The sequence below is a fragment of the Athene cunicularia genome (genome assembly GCF_003259725.1).
Source record: "Athene cunicularia isolate RWA chromosome Z unlocalized genomic scaffold, athCun1 chrZ_part3, whole genome shotgun sequence".
Classification (NCBI taxonomy): domain Eukaryota; kingdom Metazoa; phylum Chordata; class Aves; order Strigiformes; family Strigidae; genus Athene; species Athene cunicularia.
Genome location: NW_020799144.1, coordinates 20,708 through 48,640, shown reverse-complemented (window position 1 = coordinate 48,640; position 27,933 = coordinate 20,708). Strand labels below are relative to the sequence as shown.

At 38.8% G+C, this 27,933-nt stretch overlaps 2 protein-coding genes and 1 long non-coding RNA gene across 7 annotated transcripts; 1 reads left to right on the top strand and 2 right to left on the bottom strand.

Moving 5' to 3' along the window:
• Window positions 1-424: 424 nt before the first annotated feature.
• On the bottom strand, window positions 425-10,352 carry UTP15 (UTP15, small subunit processome component). The gene is made up of 12 exons (XM_026866559.1): window positions 10,030-10,352; window positions 9,426-9,518; window positions 9,156-9,340; window positions 7,887-8,065; window positions 6,998-7,123; window positions 6,239-6,374; window positions 5,046-5,130; window positions 2,681-2,830; window positions 2,422-2,523; window positions 2,086-2,219; window positions 1,516-1,574; window positions 425-1,062 (listed from the first exon to the last, which is right to left on the bottom strand). The coding sequence occupies exons 1-12, from the start codon at window positions 10,117-10,119 to the stop codon at window positions 839-841; spliced, it is 1,563 nt and encodes a 520-aa protein (XP_026722360.1). The 5' UTR covers window positions 10,120-10,352; the 3' UTR covers window positions 425-838.
• A 23-nt stretch (window positions 10,353-10,375) lies between these two features.
• Window positions 10,376-19,498, top strand: ANKRA2 (ankyrin repeat family A member 2). 5 transcript variants are annotated; one of them, XM_026866560.1, is made up of 9 exons: window positions 10,376-10,474; window positions 11,206-11,609; window positions 13,621-13,779; window positions 16,026-16,091; window positions 17,166-17,263; window positions 17,436-17,561; window positions 17,940-18,006; window positions 18,094-18,174; window positions 19,162-19,498. In XM_026866560.1, the coding sequence occupies exons 2-9, from the start codon at window positions 11,309-11,311 to the stop codon at window positions 19,215-19,217; spliced, it is 954 nt and encodes a 317-aa protein (XP_026722361.1). In that variant the 5' UTR covers window positions 10,376-10,474; window positions 11,206-11,308; the 3' UTR covers window positions 19,218-19,498. The 5 variants fall into 5 exon arrangements, with proteins under 5 accessions (XP_026722361.1, XP_026722366.1, XP_026722365.1 ...); XM_026866565.1 differs by having other exon boundaries at window positions 10,445-10,474; window positions 11,212-11,609; XM_026866564.1 differs by lacking the exon at window positions 10,376-10,474 and adding an exon at window positions 10,483-10,732.
• On the bottom strand, window positions 14,211-22,540 carry LOC113490245. Its single transcript, XR_003400180.1, has 3 exons — window positions 20,339-22,540; window positions 16,801-16,806; window positions 14,211-14,221 (listed from the first exon to the last, which is right to left on the bottom strand). It is a non-coding gene; the product is annotated as an uncharacterized LOC113490245 (long non-coding RNA).
• Window positions 22,541-27,933: the final 5,393 nt, after the last annotated feature.

Below are 27,933 nucleotides of genomic sequence, written 5' to 3'. Positions count from 1 at the left end.
TCCAAAGTATATCATCCTTCTTCAGCAGTGCTTGAAGTTAAATAAACAGTTACCCCAGCACTCAAAATACATACTGATAACAATGTAGGCACAAATTGCATCTACTGTACATTGACAGTGGTAATCACACAAAATTGAGTTCTTATATTTAACTGACGATATTCTCTCATGTGCATTTACTTATTCAGCACAATAATTTTAATTAATTTCCCTTCAGAAGTAAGAATTATCTATTTTCTAGAGAATTGTAATTCATTAAGGTATATGCACTATTTAAAAAATGAAACTAACAAATTTTTCAATATACATAAGTGTGCACTTGTTTTCTTGAGTGATTTTGCTATTTCCTATGACTTCATGGAAGTCTGAAATGGAGACAAAGCAGGGAGAGAAAACACAATGTAGTCAAGTTTTGTCAAATGCATGTGGTTTTATTACTATGTCCAGGTACGTTACGTGGGATATCAACTTTAAATAAGGACAATAACACATCAAAATTGAACAGGGTGCAATTATTTTCTCACAAATGAAAATTGCTGTTTCTTGAAATCAAATGATGACTTAGTAATGAATGCGCAAAACTTTCTTTGAAAGTTACAGAAGTTTGGAATAAAACTTTAAAATTCAATTGTTTGAAAAATATTGCATGGAAAATCTTGAAAACATCCTTCTTTCTCTGCCTTCAGTAATTCAGCCTATTCAGAAACAGAGTTTGAAAGACAGAACATCAGCATAGAGGGGCTTATTTTGAAAGTCACTATTATAAAAAGTTACTAGAACAGGTCATGTATTTTAAGTTCACATTATTTTTGTGACAATTTGTTGTGATGGTTATCAGTCAATTATTCGTATTTGTTTCAAGGGTCTCTGTAAGACCATTACTTCTGTTCTCTTCTAGATAAGTAGCTCTTTTCTTGGTAAAAGTAGCAAACAGTGCATCCATCATTCCTAAAACTTCTAGGAGTTCTTCCTGATAGTCAATCTCTTTTCCTATGGCTTCCTGAAGTCTCAAGAATTGTCTATCAACAATTGATGACTGCCCAACCACAGGCTGATAAATGTCTGTAAAGAAAAAAGTTACTTCAGAATCCACACATTTATAAAAATGTGAAAATTATATTAGCTGGTTAGAGATGCATTTAAGGAATCTGACACAAGTCCAACATTGTGGACAAGGAAGACAACTTTAACGGTATTCTGAAAAGAGTCTTAATTACTGGTATGTATTCACAGTGACAGTAAGTCAAACTAACAGAAACAGAAGGTTTTACAACCTCAAATACTGTTTTTACTCACCGGAGAAGCAGAAGTCATTTGTACTATGTAAGTACAGAAACATGAAGTATCAAGGGTATTTAGAGACCACAAGAAGCTTCCTGCAGTCAGTGCAAATCAGATACTGGCTGTCGTCAAAGTTATCCAGCCAGAAAGGTTTTGTTTCTTTAAAATGTAGCACTTTTTACCTTATTTCCAAACTAGCCATATGGCTTTCAGAATCTTTTGTATTGTACTTACCAGTGATGATATCTGCAACAGTTACCAGTACAGAAGTAAATCTAGGCTCAATCACACGCCTGCAAAATTAGAAGATATCCCAATTTTACTGGTTTTGCCAACTGCAATTCTTTTCCCACCAACAAGAAGCTTTCTCATGCAGGCGTACAGACAATTTTTTCTTCATGAAGAGACGTCACAGAACAGCAGTCACAGATGCAAGTCAAAAAAAGCTACATATGTGGTATTTACCCTCCTCCTTTCAGTAAGGCAGTGGGGGTTGCAGGACTGGCAAAAGCCTCGGGTACATGAAGACACGAGTTTCATTGAGGAGACAGAAAATAATAGACTAAGGGTAGAATGTCTGGCAAAGAATTAAAATATACTCTCTCATACTATCAGCAAAATTGTTTTGTGCTAACAGGTAAACTATTTCAGTACTATCCCAGACCTTGATATCAGAAAGCAGAAGACATGTGAGATTTCAAGAGTACCAGTGTTCCACCCATGATCTGTTGAGACTCTATGGTAAAAGCTACTAAGAAATATATGTCTCAAAATAGTCAGAGAGAACTCAGGTTAAAATAATACCTTGCCACAAAGGTAAGAAGCAGATTCACTTGCTTCTCGTCTCGGCCTGCAAGTGCACTTCTCAGTGTTCCTCTGCGATGTAGTTCCTGCATGACTGCAACCGTAACTTCAGGAGTGTAAAGCCTAATGGGTGGCTGGACATATACAAGAAGAGTTTAGTACCAAAGCAACATCTTTACACACAGAACAGGGCTGATACCAGACAAACCAAAACAGAACTCATACAAGTTTAATTTCTTTCTAGTTATACACTAAAATAAAATCACTGACATACAGAAAAAAATCCATGACAGATGATAGCACACAACTCTGACAAGACAAAAATCAATGCCTTACTTCCAGTACAGCATCAAGGGCCTTGGAAGACTGAAAGCTCTTCAGCAGCTTGTCATATTTCCTCAAAACACGTTTTACAGGTTTACTGACACAGAAATCTTCCTAGAATTGAAAGACAAGTTCAAAATAAGATGTACACACACACACAATGGATTAGATGTATTACCATGCACAAGCTTATATGTCTTTGTATCTTCCCTCCCCTCCCTTTCTTCAACATAGCATGTGCTTCAGTATACATTTCCTCACTGCCCTATACCTGTTTTGGCATGTAAGTTCTTCCTTTCACATAGGTTCTATATGCTGGTTGTCTCTTCTTTAGAGACTTGACTTTCCTTTCTTCGGGTTTTCTGTGTTTAACATTTAGTACCCCATTGGTCATGCCTATGACTATGGTTTCATCTTCAGGCTGAAAAGAAGAAATCACAGTTAGGAATCTAGTGTTTTATTTGATGATGCATGCTCTACAATGCAGATTTTAAATTTTTTATGCTCCATGATAAGGCTCTAATCGCAGTATCACAGAACAACTTGTGGGAAGGCACCTCAAATACCTCGTTCAAAACAGGGAATAATTCAAGGCTATGATTGTTAAGCAACATTACCTATGTAACAAACCTTTGACAAATGCCTAGAGAAACTACAGCCTGACTAGTGATGCAAGTTCAAATAAGCATTAACATCCTTCTGCAAATATAATCTATGACAGAATTTGTTTTTTTCAATGGTGTACAACTGCTTTTGACTATTACATGCCATACAGCAGACAAACACCATGAAAGCTATCATGGAATAGCAGGATTTTGAGAAACAAGTGAAAGTTGTTCAAAATACCAGTCACTGGTATAAATTTCACCTACATAAGACAGGTTACATGTATTTGATTCTAAAGTTTTTAATTTTATATGGTGCACATCAGAAAAACACTTCATACATAAAACAGTGAGTTCTGACCTGTTACTATTAACAGATAATTCTATGAAAACATTAAACATTAGCTCAATGTTCAACTTTTGGTAAGAATACAAAAAAAGTAAATAGTGTTAGGAATTACTACAAAAGAAATAAAAACTAGAAAGTCATTATATCACTGAAAAAAATCCACTGTTTACCCGCATCTTAAATCCTATGTGAGTCACTCAAAAAACAACAGAAGATTCAGACTAAAAGTATCAAAAAACTCCAAAGAAAATCAAAGATTGGCTTGATTTGAGACAGAACTCTCCAGCATGGGAAAAAAAGACAAGTGAGGAGGAATAAAAGCCTAAAGAATTATGACAGGAATGGATAGAGATCAGCTGGTCTATGCCTCATTTAAGGGCATCAAATGAAGCTAATAAAGGTTCAAATGGAATAAAAGGAGGCAATTCTTCATACAGCAAGTAGCAGAAATGTCGAACTCCTTGTCAAGGAATCTAGTGAAGGTTAAAAATATGTCTAAGCTCAAGAAAAGACTGAGTAGATTTAGTAAAATAAACTATTTGGATTACATAGAAACTATACTCTGATGAGCCAATTTCTCATCTGAAAATGAGTTTGGAAGAATATCAGAAACTTCTCATATACATTTGCCCTGGTTTTTGTTTGTATGAATCTACTTACGGCTATAGTTGGAAGCAGCATCTGGAATTAGACCAGCCTTTGTTCTGACCCAATAGAGACAGTCATGTTCTCATATGACCATTTAAAATTCAAGTGGTTTAGTCAATAGGAAACAAAAGATTATGTTTCAAAAGATATATACACAGCTCTAGAGATGCCAAACTATAGGTATTGCACATTTTGCAGCTGCTGCAGAGCCTTAAAGCATATCGGGGTTTTTTTTTGATTCTGTACTCTTCACCTCAAGAAAAATAATACAACTCATTTAGCTGTAGGTCCCTGGAGAACAAGGCAGGCAATGAAGAAAGGAAGATACCCTTTCAACACACATCTTCCCTAGGTTCCAGAAGAGCAGGACAATAGTAAAGTGACAAAGGCAGTAAAGATCCCTCACAGTCCCTTTTACATGTCCTACAGAGGCTATATGATTAAAAAGTGGTGCTAGCCTCCAAATTTCTGGCTAGCAGGTCACTTATCCATTGGAACTCAAATGTTTCAGAGAAATTAGTCTTTGTTTTCTGAGATAGTAAGATACATGCCTTGGCAAACAAGTCTGTGCTCATACTTCATGCCCTCTCCCCTATTCTTCCTCAGAACAACCTGACACCAACCACTTTTAAAACCAGTTCACCCTATTTTAAATTCCTCAACAAATGAACTACTTATTGAATTTTATCAGTCAGACAAGAGGACTTGGTTCCTGGAAGGCAAAAGATGAGTACTATCTTCTTAAAGTCAAAGGACTTCCCTTCTAAACTGAGTACTTTCCCTGTGATATATATCATCCTTGATAAACGCACAATTTTGTACAGATCTAATCAGGTAACATCTGGCATCTGAATGTATTATGTTTAAAATCTCCTAATCAATTTTTAACTCAGAATGAATATATTCAGTCATCCTACTCTGCATGTACAGCATTCTTCTGAAACACCCAACAGCAATGAAAGCAAAACCAAATTATTCAGTGATTTAAAAGGTATCAGTAATTACCTTGCTAGAAAGGTTTCTAATGTACTTACCGACAATGCAAGGCTAAGGATGGATGTTGCATAGTTAAAGCTGTGGACTACTTTGTAGGAAGTGGTACTGTAAATCTTCACATGCCTATACAGAAGAGTAATGATCAGAGCTTTGTTACTAATGCCTTATTGTACACGCTATAGATCATTTAAGGAAACTGCGTATTTATACAAAGTGTTCTTCAGACTACTGACCTTCTTAGTTACCTCATCTGCAACAAAAAAGTTCCGTTAAAAGATACACAAAAGTCAAAAAATGATTACCCTTATCCAAAAATAGATGAAAACAGGGCCAGGAAAGAAGAAGAAATCGAAGGTAGATATACTGACTATCCAACTTTAACAATGCTTATTAGGAAACACTAATCATTTTTTTAAATTTGTTCTTAAATTTTAAATGTAAGATCTGTTGACAATTTCTGGAAGCAAAACCATAGATATTCTTGTATCTGATGGCTCTTTAATGATCTGGTTGAAGGAACGAAATATTTAACAAATGGGAAAACAAAACATTATCTTACAAGAAGTATGAACTTTAGTGCTGTAAGCACTGAAAATAGCTGTACAGCTAGTGTGATCCCTCAGCTTATGCTCTGTAATCATAAAGACTGAGGAAGCCTAGGAAGTACAGGACAGAGGGAGGGAGGAAGGAAGTAAACAGACCACTGTCATTTCAGACCACTTCATATTTCTAACCATCTCAGAGACAACAGAATGAATACTAGTACTCTGCAGCCTGACCCAAACAAACAAACAAAAAAAGCAAGTAGGACATATTTCACCTCTGCACCTTGGGTACAAAAAGCAACAGCACAAAGACACAGAAACCAGGCTCTTTAAAGGTGAATACTAATATGCCTTCAGTTATTTAAAATAAAGTAAATTTAAGAATAGCTACTTTACAGAGACTGTAAAGGTCAGTTTAGAGATTCAGAAAAATGAATGCTTATTCTGAAGTTCCCCACATGTGTTCCCAAATAGCACATGCAACCCTTACTGACATTCAGGCTAATAAGAGGGACAGGTTAACGTCTATCACAGTATGTACCTTGGCCCCAAGACATGTTTTCAAGTAACTTATATCTCTGTTAGAAGTGTTTAAGCCCCCAAACCACACACTGATGTGTAATAACTTTCAAAAGAAAAAAGTCCTAAATAATTGAAATCACAATAAATCCACAAAGTATACTAACCTGTCCAGGGATCCTGACAATAACCGTTGTCCAGAGCTGTTCAGGCATAAACAAGTTACAGTTTTGTGGTGATTTTTAAGTGAAACTAATAATTGTCCACCTTTTAGTACATCCCAAACTTTGACATAGCGACCTCCTGTGAGAAGGAAGCACACAAAACAGTTTGACATACATACACATTTACACTTCCCTGGGGTATTTTTCACAGAGTGATACAGTGCCTCCTTCATAACACAGAGTTTTCTGTACCTACTCACCATCCCCATCCATTATGACTATCTCCTGGGACAAGACACGTTACAAGCCTGCTCTGTTTTAGGCCATTCTGTAGGCACAGATGATTGATTTAACATACTCCTTACAAAAAAAAATATAGATACCACTGGGTTACAGGACTTCTGATGCAATGGCAAGAAGAGACTAAAAAAATCATGACATCATTAAGAAAAAGATACAATCACATCTTTTCAAGACTTCCTAAGTATCTTCACTCCTTCACTTTAGCACTGGGCTAATTAAAGTCTGTATCTTGTCTTTTTTTTTTTTTTTTTACCATCTATAAGAAAATCAAATCAGGAGACAAAAAGACCCCTACTTTTCATCCTCCAGATCAACACAGATTCCTGAAGATCTTTGAGAAATCCAGCTCTTGTATCACTTATCACTTCATTCCCAAGTGAAAACACCACACAAGAAAGAAGCAGCTGAAGTATGTCTCAAATTAAGGCCACAGAAAAGAAATTCGATTTTATTAAGTACCTGCAGATACTAGAAGCCCACCAGAAGGGAACAGAAGCACGCTCTCCACAGGATGGCCATGTTCTATTGTCATGACACTACTTTTTCTTCGTGCATCAAACAGTTTCACAGTGTGATCATAGGAACCTACAAACAACCATAAATAGTTCCATAATTTAAATTATTTCAGGAATTAAACCAGCAACATCTTACAATCTATGAAGGAGCTCCTACCAAACAGGAACAGTTTTAAACCATAAACGATTAATTTACAGCCTTCAGGCAACTTAAGTCTTCTAATTCTAGCCTAGCAAGGTGTCAAGCCTTAAAAGTAATTTGTCTTAATTTTACTTCCCTTCCATTAAACAAATGTATTTATAACAATAAATATCAGGCAACCTGATGAAACCTTGTCTGCTGTACCTCCTGAAGTATAGAATACTATTTTCTTCATAGCAATTTACCACAAATTAATGGTAATTAAGGTACTGATAGGAAAACCAAAAGCAACTGGTTTCAAATAACTCCTCAGACAATCTTTCATTTTTGAGTCTGTCAGTCTGGGGCTGTAAAAACTACAATGGAACTAGCGTTCTCCAGAAACCTGATAAAACACTTTAGTCGAAAACGATACATTCACAGGATTTTCTCTTTAAAAGGCCAGTCAAAACAGTCCCATTAACTCTAACAGGCTAAAGCAGAAAATCAGTTCACTCAAGAGTTTTCCTACAAACATCACTGTCAAGCTTAAAAAGCAAGCAAGAAGGAAACAACAAAGTAGGCACTGAGTAGGAAAACAGATCCTCCATGTTTAAAATACAATAAACAAGATCCTACTGTATCAAAAAATATGTCTGAACTTTTCTTCAACTCAATCCAAAATAAACATATATAAAAAATAAAATCAAACCTGTTATAAATACATCTGCATTCACTTTACTTGCACAGCCGCATCTCACATAGTCATTATGTTCACTGTATGAGACGATTTCTGTAGCACTTGGAATATCCCACAAATTCGATGAATAATCATCAGCACCAGAAAATATTCGGTATTTATCAGACAGGAAGCCCACTACATGAACAGGTCTAGAAACCAAAGTCCACAATATCCAAAGTTAAAATATACTTGTTTCCAGAAGAATTAGTCTGTATGAAGAGCTTATTCAACTATTCACTCTAACTTAAAAGTGCAAAGTGTTTACTGTTGGAAGTTAAAAGCCTCTTTTTATAAATTAAAAACACTTTTTATATTTCCAGCCAGAAAAGGGCCATGCTGACAGATGCTTACCTAGGCACTGATATAATCTGCTTTAAAGGGTTTTATTCTGCATTTGTTACTTAGAGGTCTGTATACTAGCATAGTCATTTAGAAAAAGTTTAGAAGTGAATTTTAAGTACAACTGAACATTCTTCTTGTCCTTTAAAATCACTATTTAAATTTGTACTATCATTGTAACATCCCAACAGAGAACAACTTTGACAGAAAACACACACACCCTAAATCTTATTAGTCAACCTACTGATTAGGACATAAGAAAAAAAACAATCTACAAACACGGATCTCTAAAAGAAACACCATCAAGGTCTTCCTGGGTCATTTCTAGTGAAAGGGGGCTTGCTGTTCTTCTAGACAGGTATCTGTTGGTCTTCCACAGAACAACAACCACCTGTTGAATCTAAACATTATCATTGTCTTCTCCTCACCTGTACATCAGAACTCCTATTCTAACTCCTTCTCCACCCCAAACCCACCATCATGCACTTTTTCTGGTTTTTTTAAAGAACTCCTGCTCTTCCTGGCATTATTTCTTCACTGGTTTTGTTTAGCCACTTTTTAAAATTCTTTTCCTGACAGCATCAAATAAAATGTGCTTATCAGTGCCATGCAGTCACAAGACTACATCTACACACCATATTGACACCTAGAAATTAGAAACAAGGCACCCAGAATTAGAAAATATATTTATTCTTCCATGTACTTAATTCATATCTAGAAATTGTTTTCAAAAAAATCACTCCAATTTTGAATTCAATTTAAAAAATCTACTTTTCAGTAAGATCTATATGAGACAGCTGCAAGCAACATAGATCAGTATTATTCAGATCCTCAGCAACATGCAAAACAGACATGTAAATACACCAAACAAGCTTATGCACACAAATTAAGAAGTCTTACTTAGCATGACCATCAAATTGTCTCAGTGGTGCTCTTCCGCTAATGTCAAAGAGGCGAATGCTACCTTCCTCGCTGCCAGCAACAAGCAGATTGCCATCATCTCTGTATGTGGCACCATAAGCAGCATCTTTGAAGCGAGAAAATGTCTTGATTGGTTCCTGAGAGTAACGGCCATAAATGTGGATCTAGCAAAACAAAGAATATATTAAGTTAGCTTGTATGATAGCAAACGAAGGACAAGAATATAAAAACCTCAAAAAAGCCACTTACCCTTGAGGAGGCTGTAACAGCATAGTTATATGGAGAAACTGGGGAGAAATCAATTTTATTTACTGCACCGAATTCCTTTATCTGAACAGGTGTCTGAAACAATTTCAATAAAGATAATTAAATACGGATAAGCACATCATCAAAGATGAAAAGAGCAAAACAAAACCTATTCTTACAGAGAGCTCAAAACTCCATTTAGAAACAAATAATTTTTTTAATACAACCCTGTTGTTTCTCTTCTGCCGGGCTACTTCTGGTCATAGAATTTTTTTTCCAATCCACGGATTAAAAGCGATTACGTGTTTCGATGAAAAAAAAAAAAAAACAACTTATTCACTCATGCGTGTTTCAAAATACATTCGATTAGTCGCACGAAAGCAAAAAAAAAAAATATTCTACAACAGCTACGTCTGTCGAGCCAATCCGGGGCGCATGTCCTTCCTACGAAGCCGTTTAATAGGTTTCAGGTCGGTATCAAGGAACCGCTTCTCCCCGAAAGCCCCAAGAGCTGGCAGAACAAGCACGAACCGGAGCAGGGACCCTACGCCGTCCGTCACAGGCCCCGCTGCCCCAGGGCCCCGCGCCGCGGAGGGCTGCCTCCTACCTTGTAACCCCGCCAGTACAGCGTGTCCTGCGTGATCCTCTCCCCGAGCTTGGGGAAAGCCTGAACCACCACCGGCTTGTAGGTGGCCATGCCTGACCAGGAGCAGGGGACGCCAAGGGCGGCAAAGGCCTCCGCTACACCTCCTCAGCGAGCGGTGGCCGCCGCCGAACCGCGCTCCCGGCCTAGCCAGCCAGGTGGCTCTGCCGGGAGGAGCTCGGGGAGGGCCGGGTCGAACCGATCCACGCTGGCTCAGGGGGCGAGGGCCGTACTGCGCCCCTCCGTCCCGGCCATCATGGAGAGCCCCACGCCTGCCTCGGGGAGAGTCACACACTCGTGGGGGAAGGACGTCATCAACAGGCGACTCTCGCTGGCCAATCGCCACCGCGGCGGGGCCGTACGGCGTCACGTTCCCCTCTCGGTCCGCGGCCGGGGCGGCGGTGCTCAGGTGAGGCGTGGCTGCGGGCGGTGGAGCCCTGGGCCCGCTCTGCCGAAGGGGTTCCTGGGCGGCGGTTGCTCCGCAGCGTCCGTACAGGCCGTTGTCGTCGCCGCCCGTCTTTGGGCCTCCCGTCCCGGAGCCGGCGGTCTGTAGCGCGGGGGGAAGGCCGCAGCAGTGCCCGGGGCTGCCAGGCCTCTGCTTGCCAGGCACTGCCGCGGAGCCCGCTCTGACGTTAGGCTTCTCGTGGTGCTGTCAAACAAGCCCCGGGTATCGTGGGATGTTTTGCTGTCGTCGGTGTAAAAAGGATTTGTCGTTTTCCTACGCGTATGGTGGAAGCTATTTGTTTTACTCAGGTTATGAAGAGATATAAAGGGGCATAAAGTCACTTTAACTTTTCATTCAGGTCTAATGTTTTTATGAAATAATCTTTTTCATATAGCTTGTTCTTCTTGCTATAAATGTCGTTGGTTGTGGTGGGGTTTTTGAGGCAACCAGACTAATATTCTAAAATGTCACTTAGACACCAGCTGGCTTCATTATGGAATTTGGCTTAAATATCCATGTGATAAAATTTAAACAGAGGATTTGGTCATAGCTTGTGACAGCAGTGAGATTGGTATTTCACCACTTTTGATTTCATTATGAAAACCAAATGCCATAAGCTTAAATGAAGCCAAGTTTGGTGTATTTTTATGCATTACTTCACCAGAATGCTGTTAACCAAGGTTACCTGTGTTCAGTTGCAGGTTGCTCAGACATCCAGATCTCTTTAGATACAGCTTGGGTGGCTGGAACTGCTCTTGGCTAGAAACTATGAAGAAACATTTTGCATAAGACTTTTACATGACCAAGGCCATGGCATCTTCAACAAACTTAGATGTTGGGGCCCAGTTAATTGTGGAAGAATGTACTACTAGCTACAGCCTTCCACCCATGCCGGACATTAAAGTGGAGCATCAGCTTGACTCTAGCACAGAGGAAGGCCCAGCTCAGAATGTCGCCATGGGAATGAAATTCATTTTGCCCAATAGATTTGATATGAATGTCTGCTCACGATTTGTGAAATCCTTGAATGAGGAGGACAGTAAAAATATTCAAGACCAAGTTAACTCTGACCTTGAAGTGGCATCTGTCTTATTTAAAGGTTGAACCTTGTACAAATTGTTACGTGTGGACTGTGTCATCATGTTAAACTGTTATGGTTTTTTAAAAAATCCTCTGCCTTAGATGTGTGTTAATCAGTGATAGTTCTCTAGCATTTGTTCCCTTAACATTTTTCTTATATGCTTAATGGATTCTTAGTGTAAAATTAATTTCCCCAAATATTATTTTAAATAATATTTTTAATATTTTTTGATAGAAAAAGTAGTGACACAAAAAGTCTCTAGTGTAATTTAGTAAGAGCTGATGCTGATTATGAAAACAAACTTACTTCCTTTGTGTAACATGTCCTACAACATGCTACACATTGTTGAATAATGTATATATCTTCACAAAACACTGCTGAAGGCACCACACAATAATTTCGATTTCAGTAGCTTTCTGCAGCACATTTTAGCTTTCCACTAGTACAGTGACAGAATAACATAGGTCCTGTGGTTGACTTTGTTTTATCAATATGACTGTATAAAGCCTGTAGTTGTTGAAGGATTGGCTTGACAGTTTAGCTTTATCCTACTTGAAAGCAAACATTGCTCCAGTTATGGATCCCTGCAGCTAATCTAGCTGTTGCTGGCTGAGCATATTGATGGAGAACAGAATTAGGATTTCCATCTATTTCTCCTTAACGATTGTGGTTTCCAGCACTCACTGTAATATTTCAAGTTGTTACTGATATATGATTTCATGGTGTTGAATTTGACATATTTCCTGTAACAAACACAAACCTATTGTGGATTTTGATGGTTTCTCTGATTTGTATTGTTTGGCTGCAGTTCAGCTATTGTAATTTTCAAACTTTTTTAATTTGCAGGACATAAGTGGTTACTAGTGAAGCTGTAAATGTGAACAGCAAATTTAGATCCATCAACAATATGGTGGTTTTTCTTAGGTAATATTTGTGAACCCCTTAGAAGTAGTCCTGCGGATCCAGGGACTACAGGTCAAAAATCCCTGGTAGGTCTCTTAATTTGATCAAGTCAGCTGTAGCTATTTGATTGACAAACAAAATGTAATTTAATTTTCATCCTGTTACCCTTTACTTTTCATTCTTTTCCCAGAGTTGCACTTGGATTTATGATCATGAAGTTCTTGATGGTGTAAATTCAATATGCATGTTAATTAGCTTTCAGTTGTTAATTACTAGTGCACACTGGTGTCAAATCAATTTAGCCAATAATGGAGTTTAATCCTTCAGTATGTCTTTCCAGTATTTAATCAGTTAGCTTTTTAAATGTTACTTGGTTTCTCAGCGACTTCTCAAAACCGAAAGCTAGTTTTAATTAGAAGCCAAGGTAACTTACATATTCGGTAATAATATGCCATTAGATTCTAATAGAAAGCTAGAAAAGTTAGTACAAATTAACACAGCAGCACTGAATGATTTCTTCAATTCTAGGTGATGGCCTGCTGTTGCATTTTATGTAGATTAGCGTGGAGTATCACGCTTCCTGCTAGGTAAATACTCATCGTGCAGTTACAATTTTATCCAATGGGGGTGGAAGAAGTCCCGGTGAAGAAAATTAGTGAAGGCTATCTTCACCCATGCAGTGGACTGGTTAGGGAGTAGGCAAAGGGATAAGCTGAGCAGTTACCTAACTGCATGGCTGACCAGAGCTGTGTCATGTCATTGTGCTGGAGAGTGTTGGTAAGGATATGACAGGCTTAGTGGAGCCATCCTACTTAATAAATCCATGCCAGGCATGTTGAAAATCTAGACGAAGGTTTACCTCATTTAGACACCTGACTTGTCTCAGGGTGACCTTACACCATAATGAACATGTCAGGTAGGAGCATTATTTTATGCTAGAAATAAATACAGCCCTTTATTCAGCTCACAGTGCACAGGGGAAGAAGCACATGTCACAAAGCTTATTTAACATGGGTTTTAACGATCTTGTGATAGTGCCGCTTTCTAGTTTAACTTAAAATCTGTGATTTTCTTTCAATGCTCTTACTAGTACTAAAATCCTGTCTGTTTTCTCTGTTCACTGTAGCTGAATGCAACATCCACACTTCTCCTTCTCCTGGTATCCAAGTAAGACATGTTTATACTCCATCAACTACTAAGCATTTCTCACCAATAAAACAATCAACTACCCTAACTAACAAACACAGGGGAAACGAAGTCTCTACAACACCTCTGCTTGTAAACTGTAAGTATCCTACTGCCTTATTGTTAATTTTTTTTTAACTGTATGTTAGATGCTTGACAGATTTTTCCATTTTTTTTCTTTGGTGTTATAATGAACTTTAATATAGGAAGAAAACACTGAGATAGTCTTGTCTAATTACACATGGTTCCAACCATAAAATAGTAATCCAATAGTAATCCACCTGAATACATGACTGAAGCATGTTTTCCAGAAAGGATCTAATTCTTGACTTAAAAAATAATAGGTAAAAATTTTTCTGATCCTTTCTAAGCTTTAAGTTAATGTACTTCATATACTTGTTTTCAGAATGTTGTGGTTTGAGCCCAGAGGGCAACAGAGCACTACACAGCTGGTCACTCACCCCTTTATCCCCAGTGCTGGAAGAAGATAAATTAATCGGAAGGCTCAGGAACGAAGATGAGGATAGGGAGGGGATCACTCACTCATTAAGGTCACAGACAGGCTCGTTAGGTCACAAAAAAAAAAAAAAAAGAGGCAGTGAGAAGCATTACCACATCTTAAAAACACCTCCTCCACCCCTTTCTTCTTTCCAGGCTCAGTTTTGTTCCCGATAATCCCACCTCCTTCACCAGTGGGGCATAGGGGCAGGGAATGGGGGGCACAGTCAGTCCTGCTGCTTCTTCCTGCAAGGAGGGTGGAACAGCACTCTTCTGCATTCTTCTCCTTGCTCCGCATGGCATCCCTCGCACGAGACAGTACTCCACAAAAACTCTCCCCACCATGAGTCCTCCCCACAGGATGCATTCTTCTCAAGATGCTCTGGCGTGGGTCACCTCCACGTGCTGCAGTCCTACCACTGCCGAACTACAACAGTGGGGATTCTTCCCACAGAGTCCAGGGGTCTCCCACAGGCAAACCTCTTCTTCTCCAGTGACTTCCATTCGTGACAAGGAGGGGGTGGCCCTTCCCTCACACAACAGGATACAGGGAGGTTTTCTGCTCCAGCACACCTCCTCTGCTTCTCCCTTCCACTGACCTTGGTGTTCATATCAGTGTCCTTATAACTTGTTCCCCAACCCCTCTCAGGTTCCCCTTCTTACATACATTATCACAAAGGGCCAGCTGCTGTAGCCCCCTCCCGGGTACCAAAAACCGTGCACAAACCCAGCGCATAGAACTTGTGCATCTTGTTAAATTTATTAAAATTAGATGATTGATGAGTGCTACAGACTACTGCAAATGCCGTGATTGTCACGGATCTTGAAAGTCAAGAAGGCAGTATTATTTATGGGGTTTTGTTATTCTTAATTGTCAAGCATTTTCTTTATAAATTAATTATATGCAATTTACCTCATCTGTAATTATTTCATCTATAAATTATAGGTCCAGTGTTTAAAAAAAAAAGCTCGCTTGCATGGAAAAAATTAATCTGGAGCTGCAACAAAGGCCCTCATATAAAATACGCAGTCTTCCTGAAAGAAAAAATCAGAATTTCATGTAGTGAATAGGAAGAGGGCAGTGAACATTTACATATTACATAATCATTAACTTACTTTGTTATTATATAATGTGGAAAATTTATTATATATTCCTGCCTGAGCACCTTTCAGACCTGCTTCAAGTTGTAATTATCAATACCATGCACCTGTTCAGAGTTCACTGTGGGATCAGAGATTTTTTTTCTTCATAATATCTTAAGAATTATTCTGCTTATAATGCTTGGTACTTTTTATTAATTTTTTTTTTTAAATCCACGGTCTTTTGTTTCCCCTTAAGATGTCATGTTGTGTATAGTTGTGTAATGTCTAATCTGTTGAACATTATAGTGAGTGAGTCATGCTATGGGCTTTATTGAGCAGCATGACAGGTCTCCTGATGGCATGTGATCTCTTAGATGTCAGTTTAAACTATACAGCCTTAATATATCAAACAATGCTTATTTTCATTTGATAAACATTCTTAATGTGATCTTGGGTTACTGACCCAGCAGTAGAGAAGAGAGCATGTTGCCTTGTAAAGAGTCAGTGTAGGAAGTATCTTTGTTTTCTAGTATAATTTATACATTAGTTAAAAAATTACCTAAGCCTATGAAACTCTTCGGAAACTTTTCAGTTTTTAAGATAGTGATTCTAGTTCAGAGTACGAGGTAGAACCTTATATGCTGAATCTACACTCTCAAATCCAAGTTCTGTACTGCTCAGACCAATGGATGGTTGTTATGCCCGGTTCCAAATAGAGCAGAATGAAAATTGGTGTGTGTAACACTTCTGCTTCCCTTTCTGCAGCGTTATCAGTTCACCAGCTGGCTGCTCAGGGAGAAATGTTATATCTGGCCACGCGTATTGAACAAGGTGAGACAGAGGGAGATTAAACACCGTCCTTTCAGACTTGGGGCATTTATACCCTGTTGTGCTTGACATCTTCCCCAAAGTTGTATTTAAAAATATCCTAACTTCTGGTACAAATTGAAGGACATATATACTGGTAATTTAAGCCATGCCTCAAACCTGCAGTGTAATAGTGCTACTTATTCTGAGTTGTGTAATAGTCTTCAGTGTGACGTTTATGTCTCCATAATACATGCAAAAATTTCAACTCTGTGTAACGTAGCGAATTGAGTACTGTTAATAGTATATTCTTACTGTACTGTTAGTAATCAGCCATGCTTTTTGTGCATCTTTGTTGATACATTTACTGGAAAGCAGTAATGAGTTGCCAAGTCTATATACTTTGTAATGAGCTATGTGTATGGAAAGCACATCAATTTTTGAGTGTCAGTAGCAATTAAAAATGCATATTATGGTGCTATGATAAGCATGGGATTTTTTAAGTACTTACAATATTAAAAGAAAATTCCACTCAACTATTTCAGTCAGCCAGTTGTTATAAAAAGTTCTTCTTCCTTCTTGCAGCTGCACTAGAAGTAGACCTTAATTATTTCCACAAGATAACCTAGTGATTACATGAACATGGGGGGGAATAGAGTTATATTATCTATATTGCTTTACAGGCTAATTATTTACAAGATTGTGTGGCTTATGCTATTGAAAAAACCCCCACCACTTTCTACAGAATAATACAGAATATACCTCTTTATTTTTCAAGCAGCCTTTCTCCTTTCCAAAGATAAAGGTACAGACTACAGACAACTTGTAACATTTCTAAGTAAAAACATAAAAAAAAAAAAAAAAACAAAACCAACCCAAAATCTTAAATTTTACAGTTTTTTACAGGTTTTTTCTTTTTTGGACAAAGATATTTGGCCCCCCATTGGAATAAGATTTTGTTTTTAAATTTAAGATGAGAATGACTTAGGACACACTGGTACCTCAGTCCATTCACCATGGATACATTAATGCATTTCACCATCTCATACAGTGTATTAGTGAAACGGATTACTGAATTGCGTATTTTTCTTTAAACAGAAAATGTAATCAATCATAAGGATGAAGAAGGATTCACCCCTCTGATGTGGGCTGCAGCTCATGGGCAGATAGCTGTAGTGGAATTTCTCCTCCAGAATGTAAGAAAGAAAGCCCACTTGATTTTAAATTTACTTACTTTTTAGTTCAATTTGCCTTCCTAAGTTTGTCAATGCTGCTATACACTTAAAAATTTTAAAGATAAGTTCTGTGTAAAACGTCACACTAAAAAAAAATCATGGGTTAATTTGATTTTTATTATCATTATTTCAGGGTGCAGATCCTCAGATTTTGGGGAAGGGGCGAGAAAGTGCCCTCTCACTGGCTTGCAGTAAAGGATACACAGATATTGTCAAAATGCTGCTCGACTGTGGAGTTGATGTCAATGAGTATGACTGGGTAGGACTCTAGCTTGAATTTATGTCAGAGGGTGCTTTGATCAGAAATTTCAAAGAGGGCACAGCACTGGCTGGTGTATGAAAATTGTTCCATGTCTTCTGAAATACTTGAGATTTTCAAAACTTTATAGGGTTAAGAGAGGTTGACCGTGCTAGTTCTTTGTAAAAAGAGAATGAGACTAATGCTGAATCCTTGTTGAGGAGTGAATTTACAGTCTAAACAAAATTAGACAAAAAAAGATGAAAGTTGTGAAGAAACAAAACAGAACCTCAGTTTTATAAAACCTGTGAAGTTTTTTGCTGATACCGGTGTGTTAAGGAATTATAATTGCAGACTGCTCAATCATTAAGTGTCTAAGGCTTTTCTCTGCTTTTGCAGAATGGAGGCACACCTCTTCTATATGCAGTACATGGAAACCATGTGAAATGTGTAAAAATTCTCCTTGGTAAGACTGTCCAAACTGAATTATCAGTAATAATGTACTATCAGCTCTCACTGTCAGAAACAGAGTTTCTTTTCCTGTTTTACATAGAAAGTGGTGCTGATCCGACTATTGAAACAGATGCTGGCTATAATTCCATGGATTTGGCTGTAGCCCTGGGCTATCGGAGTGGTAAGTATTGCAAATGTAAATTCTTTTATTTTTATTTTTACTGCTCTGTGTTTATGTAACTGCTGTAATGACCTAGCAGAGGTTTTGCAGCTCTAAGAATATCCCTATCCTATAAGTCTTAATACACCTAAATGTATCAGCCCAAAATGGGTAGGAGTTTCCATCCCTGTCTCAGAAAGCCAGGTACCTAGTAATAAAATGCCACTGACCTGAATCTGCATCTGTGGACAGAAATAATGGTGTGTAAGGGCTGATGCAGACATGATCCAGACGAGGGGATCTGAGCTACTCCCCCACCTTGTACAAAGGAGTGTCTGTTGCACTTGCCGTGGTGCTCTGTCAGTTGACGTGATGTGATGTAGCTTGCAAAACCTGCCCCTGTCAGGCTAGCTTTAGTTTATCTTGGAGGCAGACAGTAGTAGTGCCAGAATCGGCTACCTTACTTGGTTCTGGAAAACAGGCAAAGAAGGGACTCTTCATTGTTTTTTCCTCATGCTGCCTTCATTTTTAAAGCTGTGAAATGTCTGCCATTACAGAAATTATCTGAATCCAAAAATAAGCCCAGCACTGAACATGTAGCTTCTCCAAGGAGACCCCTGTGCATATAGGGGGAGCCAGCAACTTCACAGATGTTGAAATGTAGGACTACCTCAAGAGTTCAAGTAGTTTCTAATAAATGTTTCTGCCTACTTTCCAATTATAGGCTTAAAAATTTACTTTCCATATGCTATCTGCCTATTCATACCAGAGAATAGATCATCACTTCCAAAACCATCATCTGCCTTACTGGGTGTATTGGTTTTGCATTCTGGGGCTTTTATTTTCTGAAGGGATGCAAACTTTTTCCCAAAGTAAATTTGTTCATGTCTGATTTTTATTAAATGATTGTACAGGACAGGCTGGCATCTGCCAGGAAAAGATAGTACAACCCCAAAAATGTGAAAAAACATTGAACATTGATTAACCTGATTTTTTTCTCTGCTTTAGTTCAACAGGTTATTGAGTCTCATTTATTAAGGCTACTTCAAAATATCAAGGAATAATGGTTCGTTGTTCTGCAGGTGTCAGTTCTTGCCTTGGAGATTTGAACTGCTTTTTAGCCCTATAATCAGTGGCAAGGCTTGGTTGTTCTGTAGTTTTACCTCAGTGCAACTATTTCCTGGTTTTAGCTAAGCTTTTTAATATTCTTCCTCTTCTTTCATTGTTGTTCATAGAAATATACAATGTCATCCTTTTCTTAAATGTATTTTATATAACTTTAGAAGAAAAAGTCAATTGTCATGCATGAAAAGCTTTGTAAATAAAACCAGTTTTGACCATCTAAATGTTTACACTGAGTGCAGTGGGTGGCACTATGCCAAGTGTCCTACTTCATCACATCACTGATACATATTCACAGGAAGACATTTGTTTAGATATTGTGATATATTACCCTAGAAGATGGATGTTTTTACTGTTATTAATACCAAAATGTGCACTATGTGTGATTGTTTTAAAGATCCCTGGTTAATATTACAGTGTCAGCTTATGGCTTTGTACAATTTTTAAGAAGTTGATAATAAATTGAGGGACATTGATGATGGTAGTTTAATTCCTACCTCATTTCTTTCCACCTGCTTTTCTTCCTTCCTGTTGTAGTCCTGAAATAACTAGGCCAGAGTGTCCTAGGTAGAAATGTCTCTGGTAGAAGGAAGCCTAATTGCAAGTGCAGAATTCCTAGCTCATAAATATCATCCCTGCAGTGACTGAAAGCAGATGTCAGCTGCATGGGAGGAGAAGCCAGAGCCTACTGCATTACAGCCTTCTTCAGTCAAAGTGTGGTCCTTTGGATTATAGAATCACATAGTATCTTGAGTTGGAAGGCACCCATAAGGATCGCTGAGTCCAACTCCCTGCTGCTCACAGGACTACCTAAAACTAAACCATATGATTAAGAGTGTCATCCAGATGCTTCTTGAACTCTGGCAGGTTTCATGTTGTGGGCACTTCCCTGGGGAGTGTGTTACAGTGACTGTCCACCCTCTCAGCGAAGAACCTTCTCATGTCCAGTCTGAACTTCCCCTGACACAGTTGCATTCTGTTTTCTTGTGTCCTTACTGGTCACCAGAGCACCTCCCTCTCTGCTGCCCCCATTGAGGAAGGCTGCAATGGGATCATTCCTGACTTCACGCTGAAGAAGGCAAGTGACCTCAGCCATTCCTTATAAAACTGACCCTTGAGGTCTTTCACCATCTTGGTCACCCTCCTCTGAACACACTCTTAACAGTTTGATGTCCTTCTTATATTGAGGCACCTACATCTGTACACGATTTGAGGAGGGGCCGTACCAGTGTAGTGTAGAGGGGACAGTCACCTCCCTTGACTGCCTGGCTATGCTGCTGTGCTTGATGCACTCCAGGGCACCGTTGGGCCTTTTGTCTGCCAGTGGGCACACTGCTGACTAATACTCAACTTGCCATCTACCCAAACCCCCACATTTCTTTCTGCAGGGCTGCTCTCCAGCCTCTCATCCCCCAATATGGGGGGATGTCCCAGTGTATCTGTTAATAGTTAGAACAGCAATTAGGATTTTGAAATCAGTTGAAAAATCAAGGCAATGTTAACTGATTTTCTGGGACCCCTGCACTTTATCAAAAACTACACTGAGTGATGGAACATATATTTTTGCAGAAATAATAGATAAGCTTTTGAAAGACTTCTCGGAAGCCTTTACCCTGGCAGTACATAAGGATCCCCCAAGTGGTGGTCATGTGTTGCCATAGGCATTTCTCCATTGTGTCCACTAGAGGTCTGGCAGCTACTCACAAACACGCACCCCTCATCACTGCCTTTCTTCCCCAGTCCATGGATAGTGACCTTAATCTCCCATTTAGTCCACCTGGAATTCGCAAAACATGAGTGGACCCAATTAAATTAGTATATTCCTCATATAGTCTCTACCATATTTAATTTTTCTATTTGAAAATCATTCCATACACAAAGGAAATCAGTACTTAAAAGTACATGCACTGTGGTTCTGACCAAAGGTACTAGAAGGCTGGGGAGTAATCCAACGGAATTCTTTGAGTAAGAGCCAGAGAAATAATGAATTCAAAATGCAAACTTTGTTATTTCAGAATGACTCAGTATACAATACCAGAAAATGTAGGAAAAAACCTACATGGACTAAACCTGAATTTCTGGCCAGATTTCTCCCTGACTCTGTACTGAAAACTGTGGTATACAGGTGTAAACCAGATCAGAATTAACCTCTGAAAGGCTGATTGTATGAGAGCTAGTCCAGAGATCCATTTATTTCATGAAGCTGAAATCTGAAATGGAATGAACCTTAAGGGAAGTGAAGCAAGAAAATGTAACTGATATTGCAAGTGTTGGGGAAATCCTTGCTGCATTTAAGTATTATCTGTCTCCCAGGTTTTGACACTATATTTTTATGTAGATTTTACACCAGTTTTACTGTATCATGCATGATTAAATCAGATGAAAGAAACAGTAAATCTGTCATGCCTTGGAAGCAAGAGAAGGAAACTATAATCAAAATCTAGAATATGTCATTGTAAGTATGTCTTATTGTAAGTAATTTTAAAATAAAGTGAAGTGGCAATTACTGTAAGGTTGCACATTAGAAATACTGAGATTTAATGGCCTTTGTAAAAACAAATGTTAAACTTCCATGTTTGTTGAAAAACAATGCAAATAAAATGCAAACTGTGTTTTCTTGAAATATCATAACCTGAGCTATTTCTGGTTAATTTTTAAAACAACTTACGCATAGACATGCTATATACATAAGGAACAGAATTTCCTTCTTCTGTATTATTTGTATTATAGGAAAGCACTTGTTCTAAATTATGAACCTTCAATATCTGCTTTGTATTTTGTCTTGAACCTCAGTTAATATATAGGAAAAAACCTATTGAAAATATATCCTAGAAAAACACATTTTAATTAAAAGATATTAGAAGAATATAGATTAAGACAGCAAAAGGTAAAATTTCTTCCAACTTTTTGCTGTAGAATTTCAAGCAGTTGTCAGATAGTCATCACCACATATGCCACAAAAGCGAATACAAAGGTGAAGATGGTCACCTTTCAGAAGCCATTTCCTGCATTAAGAGCCCTTTCTATAGAGCATATTATGCTGCTAAGGCAATGAACCTGGAATTCAAGTTTTCTGCAGCTCTTGTGAGGGCTGTTGTGGTGGTAAAACTTCCCCCTCTCCTGGGCTGAAGAGTTCGAACCCCACCTCCTGAGCGACACACCAACCCAAAATGGATTGCGAAAGGCAGCGGACCAGAGCGTTAAGGCACCCCCTTAACGTACCTGGCTCCTGCTTCCCCTATCGCTTGGGAAATGACAATCAGTCACCTCCTGACAGCCTGGTTCAGGGGTCATGGCCCAAAGGGAGTGATACCACAACTTCAGAATCTAGCAAGTTCTGGGCCTGTGCAGCTGGTGGAAAGTACCAGAGTATTTCCTCATCAGAGCCGAGCTGAAATGGTAAAGAAGTCCAACCAGTACCAGTATCTGACTAAAGTCAATTGACCCTATAAATAGCGAGACCCTAAGCAAGACCCTCTGAGCAATCTTGGACCACAGCAGGCTGTGACCAGCACCTCCACTGAGCTTCTCAAATTTTGAAGACCGTCTACCCACAAAGCTGAAGTCAGTGTGAAGTCAGACTTCTTGATTCTCAGTTATCACCTGTTGAGAACTACCTATGCATTATATTTACTCCAAACTCAGGAAAAGGGAAATTTTAACTATAGGGTAGCCTCTTCCATCCACCTCTCTACCTATCTTGTGTTTAACTACATACATTTGCCTTAACAATTGTGGATGTCTAAATATTTCACTGGGTCCAAACATTTCTGTTTCTCTGTGTGTACACTTTGTGTTTATACATATGTATGTATGTATTTTGAATTAGTGTACCTTATAGTAAATTAGCGTTAATCTTGTAATTCTTGAATCTGTAATTAAGTTGCTGTTTTAATTATAATATTCCACAAAATCACCTTGTTAATTCTTAAATTGGTCACTCATTAAGTGCTGCTAAAATTCAACCTTTTGATCCACCTCACACCATTAAATCTTGAATTGCTGCTAAATCAAAACCATGTCAAATATTTTCATCTGCAACAGGCCTGCAGGGAACAGCCAGCAGTATTTCATAAGCTCTGATTCAGACACCCTGAGGAAAACAGAGTTAGAAAACTGGGAGGGGAAAAAAAATATGCAAAGAAAAAGCTTTACTCACTGGAAAAAAAAAAAAATCCCTGTCAAGAAAGCACAGGCAATTGCTGATTATGCAATATTAACAGCATGCTTCACTCCACATAGTTTGTGGAACTATGAAGCACAATGACGAATTTTTGTTTCTCTTAGTGTAAATACTTCTCAGTATTCATTTTTCTTTGTTTATAGGGGTAAAAACTGTAAAGCCCCAGATTCAGCATTGATAAGTGTTTTGAAATGTCAGCCTGCTGATTCTGTTACAATGAACAATTTCTGCAGCCTCTGATGTCAGGGAGAAGACACTAGGAGTTACCTTTGAACCGCATTGTCTGAAGTCAGCAGTGTTTCCTTACCACAGCATGCCACAAGACCAGGGGAGTTTGAAAATTCCACAGTCCAAATATTAACTCAAAGTTGATTGTACCCAAGCCTTTTACCAAAAGCTCTGGCAATGTATTTTCTTACAGGAATGTTAATAAAATAATTTACTTTTGAACTTGAATGGCAGCATATTGCATTTCAGAGTGTTAGCAAACAAGTTGCTTTTCCTGATTATTTTTGCCAAATTCAATGTGCAGCATGTAATCACAGATGTCATGAACTCTGCCTCACAAAGCAGATTGCCTAGCACAGTTTCATGTAGTAATGAGCCAAATGCTTCAGAGCTGCAGATAATCTTTGTTGCATTCATTCACATCTGACTTTGCATGGTATTCTGGTGTATTTAACAAAGGGAATACACAACAAATGAACTCTAGTCTGCAATGCAGTGGTACATTTGTCAGGATTAAGATTCATTTACAACTACCACTGGCTGCAACTGCTTCAAAACCTTACAGTGCAAGACAGGCTTTATCTGTCTGGCAGGGACGTGTAAGAAAGCTAACAAAGCAAGCAGCTGTGTGTATAGAGGGCAATAATATAGGTGTGAAAATTCTATGAAGGAGAAAAAATTTTACACATCCACTTTGTAATTGTTCAAAGAAATTCTGCTTTCTCACAGTTAGGCAATGGCTGAGATAGAACCTGAACCAATGAAGACCGTGAAGAATAATCATAAATAGATTGTTAGTATTTGATTAAAAGAATTTAAGATGCTGTCTGTAAAGCTGTTCTTAAAAGGAACTGTGACCAGTACGCCTTGCTCCTGAACTCCAGTAATGTAGTCAGCAGAACTAACATCAGCCTAACACCATTTTATAGGGCAAGCAGCCATTCTCTGTGACCAACCAGGTCATACATTCATTCTCCTCATTATCAGGCCCTGAAGGTCCTGTGCACCCAGCAGAGAAACCAAACAGATTTCTTCCCCTCCCTACTGGCCTAAAAGTTCCTGGGTGCCAGGCTGACCTCCTTACCAGCCTTGAAGGCCCCAGGCATTCAGCAAACCCAGTGGTCACAGAACAGGGAAGCTTAGCAGCCAGAGCACTGTCTGTAAAACCAAGCTTTTACAAGTCCTAAGAAAGAACTTGGACCAGAACTGCAGAAGCACAGGGAGACCCAGGACCCCACAGCAGCCAGGGATGTCTCCACTGGTTCCTCGAAGGATGGAGTGACTTGTATTTTTATATATGGTTTTTGAGTTTAGATTATCAAGTGATTGTTATATTGATACAGTAAACCATGTATTAAGATCCAGCCCAATCTACAAAGGGTCCAGGAGATTAGAAATTATGAGTTAAATTGTATTATCATAATGGTTTAACCCCAGTCAGCAACTAAGTAGCACACAGCTGCTCACTCATTCCTCCCCCTGATCGATGCCCAGAGAGTATCCAAGCTCCAAACTGACCCCCCAGCCAACTCCCCAGTTTATGTACTGAGCGTGACATCCTATGGTATGGAATATCCCTCTGGATAGTTCGGGTCACCTGTCCTGGCCACACTCCCTCACAGCTTCCTGTGCACCTCCTCGCTGGCAGAGCACGGGAAACTGAAAAATCCTTAAATTAAGGTAAGCACTACTTAGCAACACCTAAATGATCAGTGCATTACCAACATTATTCTTGCACTAAATCCAAAACACAACACTGTACCAGCTCCTAGGAAGAAAATTAACTCTATCCCAGCCAAAACCAGGACCATTATAAATTCTGTATTATGCTACTTAGAAATTTTACTACATGGATTCTGCTTGCGGAAATCCTGTGCCATTCTAATAATAAATTCTGTGCTATATTAATCATAATATTTTGTTAAGGAAAAAAAGCTTTAATTAAAACTACAACTTAATGCTGCCATCATGTATTATTCTGCCAAGGATCCCTAAAAGAACTATCTGTCCCTTCAGTGTCAGGTGACAGAAACATAACTTATTTTCATCATAACATATTTTCATCTAGACAAGATTCAGTCGAGTGAGGAGTTAATCAAGTACAATTTTAACATTACTACTCACATGTAAATTTTATGAGCACTTTGTAACAGTCTTCCTTGTCTGTTCTGGTTTTCCCTGGGGCTGTTACTAGTTCCACTTTGTTGCCTTCTTTGTTCATCTGTCTTGTACTTTGAATTCTCCACTTGTATTTCTGAGACAGTTACAGAAAGCAGCAAACTCCAGTCAGACCTTCCCAGGGAGAGCCTCATCTCCTTTCAGCTTCCTGTGGGTTTTTCCTTGGCATTAAAAAAAAAAAAAATCAGTATTCTACACCTCCTCATGCCTCACAGGGACCTAGTACCCAACAGCAGAGAGCCAAGGGATGGAAGACAGGGCCTCTGCTCTCCACCTTTTCTAAGATCTGTGCAAGGTGATCACAGGTGCCCACTGTGGCACCAGAAGCAAATTCTATCCCAGGGCCATGATTCAAGGTTTCCCCCATACCACACTTCTCTTCAGAGAATTCAGCAGTTGGTATCCCAATTATATTCCTGCAGAAAGAAATATTACTCAAATCCAAGAAGATGGAAATCAGACACTGAATCTTATTCTTACTTGGCTGAGAAACAACATAAACTTCTATTTGTGGCATGCAACAATTCTGGATTTACAAAGCTGCTTCACTGTGCCCTAGTACCACTTTATTCCAGTAACCTTCAAGAAATCTTGAAGCTCACTTATTTAAACCCTGATGATGCTACTTTTAACTCACAGCCTGAGAAGACCGCTGTAAACTAGGCTAGAACTACTATTTATTTTCCACAACTGGTTTATAATGGCACTTAGAACAAAAAGTGTCAGGAGTAACCATGAAAGTTTATTCTAATTCTAGGTAACTTGTTCCACCTAAGCAGCTCACATTCACAGCTCTAGCTAATCCCTAGCATGAACCAGATGCAACTCCATATTCTACTGAAGTTGTAAAGCATAAGAGTTAGAAAAAAGAGGATTGTATTTACTGAGATGTTAGACTAAAACATGTTCTGCATTTTTCACTAGGAAGCTGATTGTTAGGGACATTCCAGTAGAGTTTTTCCTGAACGTTGTGGACCAGACTTTTTTAACTTTACAACAGTATAAGTCACTGGAGTGCAGACACAGCCCGTCACTAGAATGATCATCATTAGTATTGTTATAGCAGTTCCGCTTGCATGCATCTCCTGCTGTGCAGCATATAATGCTTTCAGGAAGTACACTGCTCCGTCTGGCAATGAATGTGTAACTGGGTGAATTAGAAATCCGGTCACTTGGAACTTTAAAGATCAAAGATATTGTTAGGGGTTAGTCCTAGGAATGACGTCTGAATAGGTTTTTTTGTTGAGGGTGATTTGTCACCAAATTAAGCTAGCAACTCTCGAGGCATACAGGACTGTAAAGCATGTCAGTCAATCTTCAGCAGATGAGCGGTGACGAAGCCAACCATGCACACAAAAATCATCAGGGAAGGTTGCAGAGCCCAACAGAAAGGTAGATGTAAACTGGGCACAGCAACAAGGTGGATTACAGCTGTGAGACTGTGCTGTACAGCTCAACCTTTTCTTGCAAGAAGAAACCTAAATAATCTTCGAATAATCCTCTGGAAAAAAAAAAAATCCTGACTTGCATCATGGGGAATATTGCTTTGAGTCATTACATAAACCAACTTGCACGTGCTCATTCTTTAGCACTGAAATCAAAACATGGCAAATAGAGCCACATGAAGTGCTTTTCACAGCTTACAAGTTTTCCTAGCACATAGCACATCAGCATTTCTATTTGATAAATAGAAAATACAACTTACAGGACAGTATCATTTTCACACATTTTCTAGTATATACCACCTGCAAGTATTTCAGAAGGACCTATCATACCATCCAATGGCTTGACTCAACCTTTCTATATTATTATCAGCTAGAGGACACCGGATGGTGTGCAAGCTACAAGCAAACCTGATGTGCCATCACTCAGCCAGGCTTCTCGCACAGCTGAAAAATAAGCTATCCGTGGCTAAACCCTGTAAATCCCTACACTCTGTATTTGTAACCATTAGGCAGTATCTAGATTATATTAAAATGTTACAACCTGAAGGACTCAAAATGTAGTTGCTTCTGAAAATGTATCACAAAACCAGCTTCCTTGCTACTCTGCATCTGTGGTATAATGTC

Excerpts from the sequence above, each read along its gene's own strand:
- UTP15 (XM_026866559.1), bottom strand. The coding sequence starts at position 10,119 with ATGGCCACCTACAAGCCGGTGGTGGTTCAGGCTTTCCCCAAGCTCGGG. Across the intron at positions 7,124-7,886 it reads TGCAGATGTATTTATAACAG|GTTCCTATGATCACACTGTG; the intron begins GTTTGATTTTAT and ends GGTTGTTTGTAG. Across the intron at positions 5,131-6,238 it reads TTGTCAGGATCCCTGGACAG|GCATGTGAAGATTTACAGTA; the intron begins GTTAGTATACTT and ends TCTTCTGTATAG.
- ANKRA2 (XM_026866560.1), top strand. The coding sequence starts at position 11,309 with ATGACCAAGGCCATGGCATCTTCAACAAACTTAGATGTTGGGGCCCAG. Across the intron at positions 17,264-17,435 it reads TGGAATTTCTCCTCCAGAAT|GGTGCAGATCCTCAGATTTT; the intron begins GTAAGAAAGAAA and ends TCATTATTTCAG. Across the intron at positions 18,007-18,093 it reads ATGTGTAAAAATTCTCCTTG|AAAGTGGTGCTGATCCGACT; the intron begins GTAAGACTGTCC and ends TGTTTTACATAG.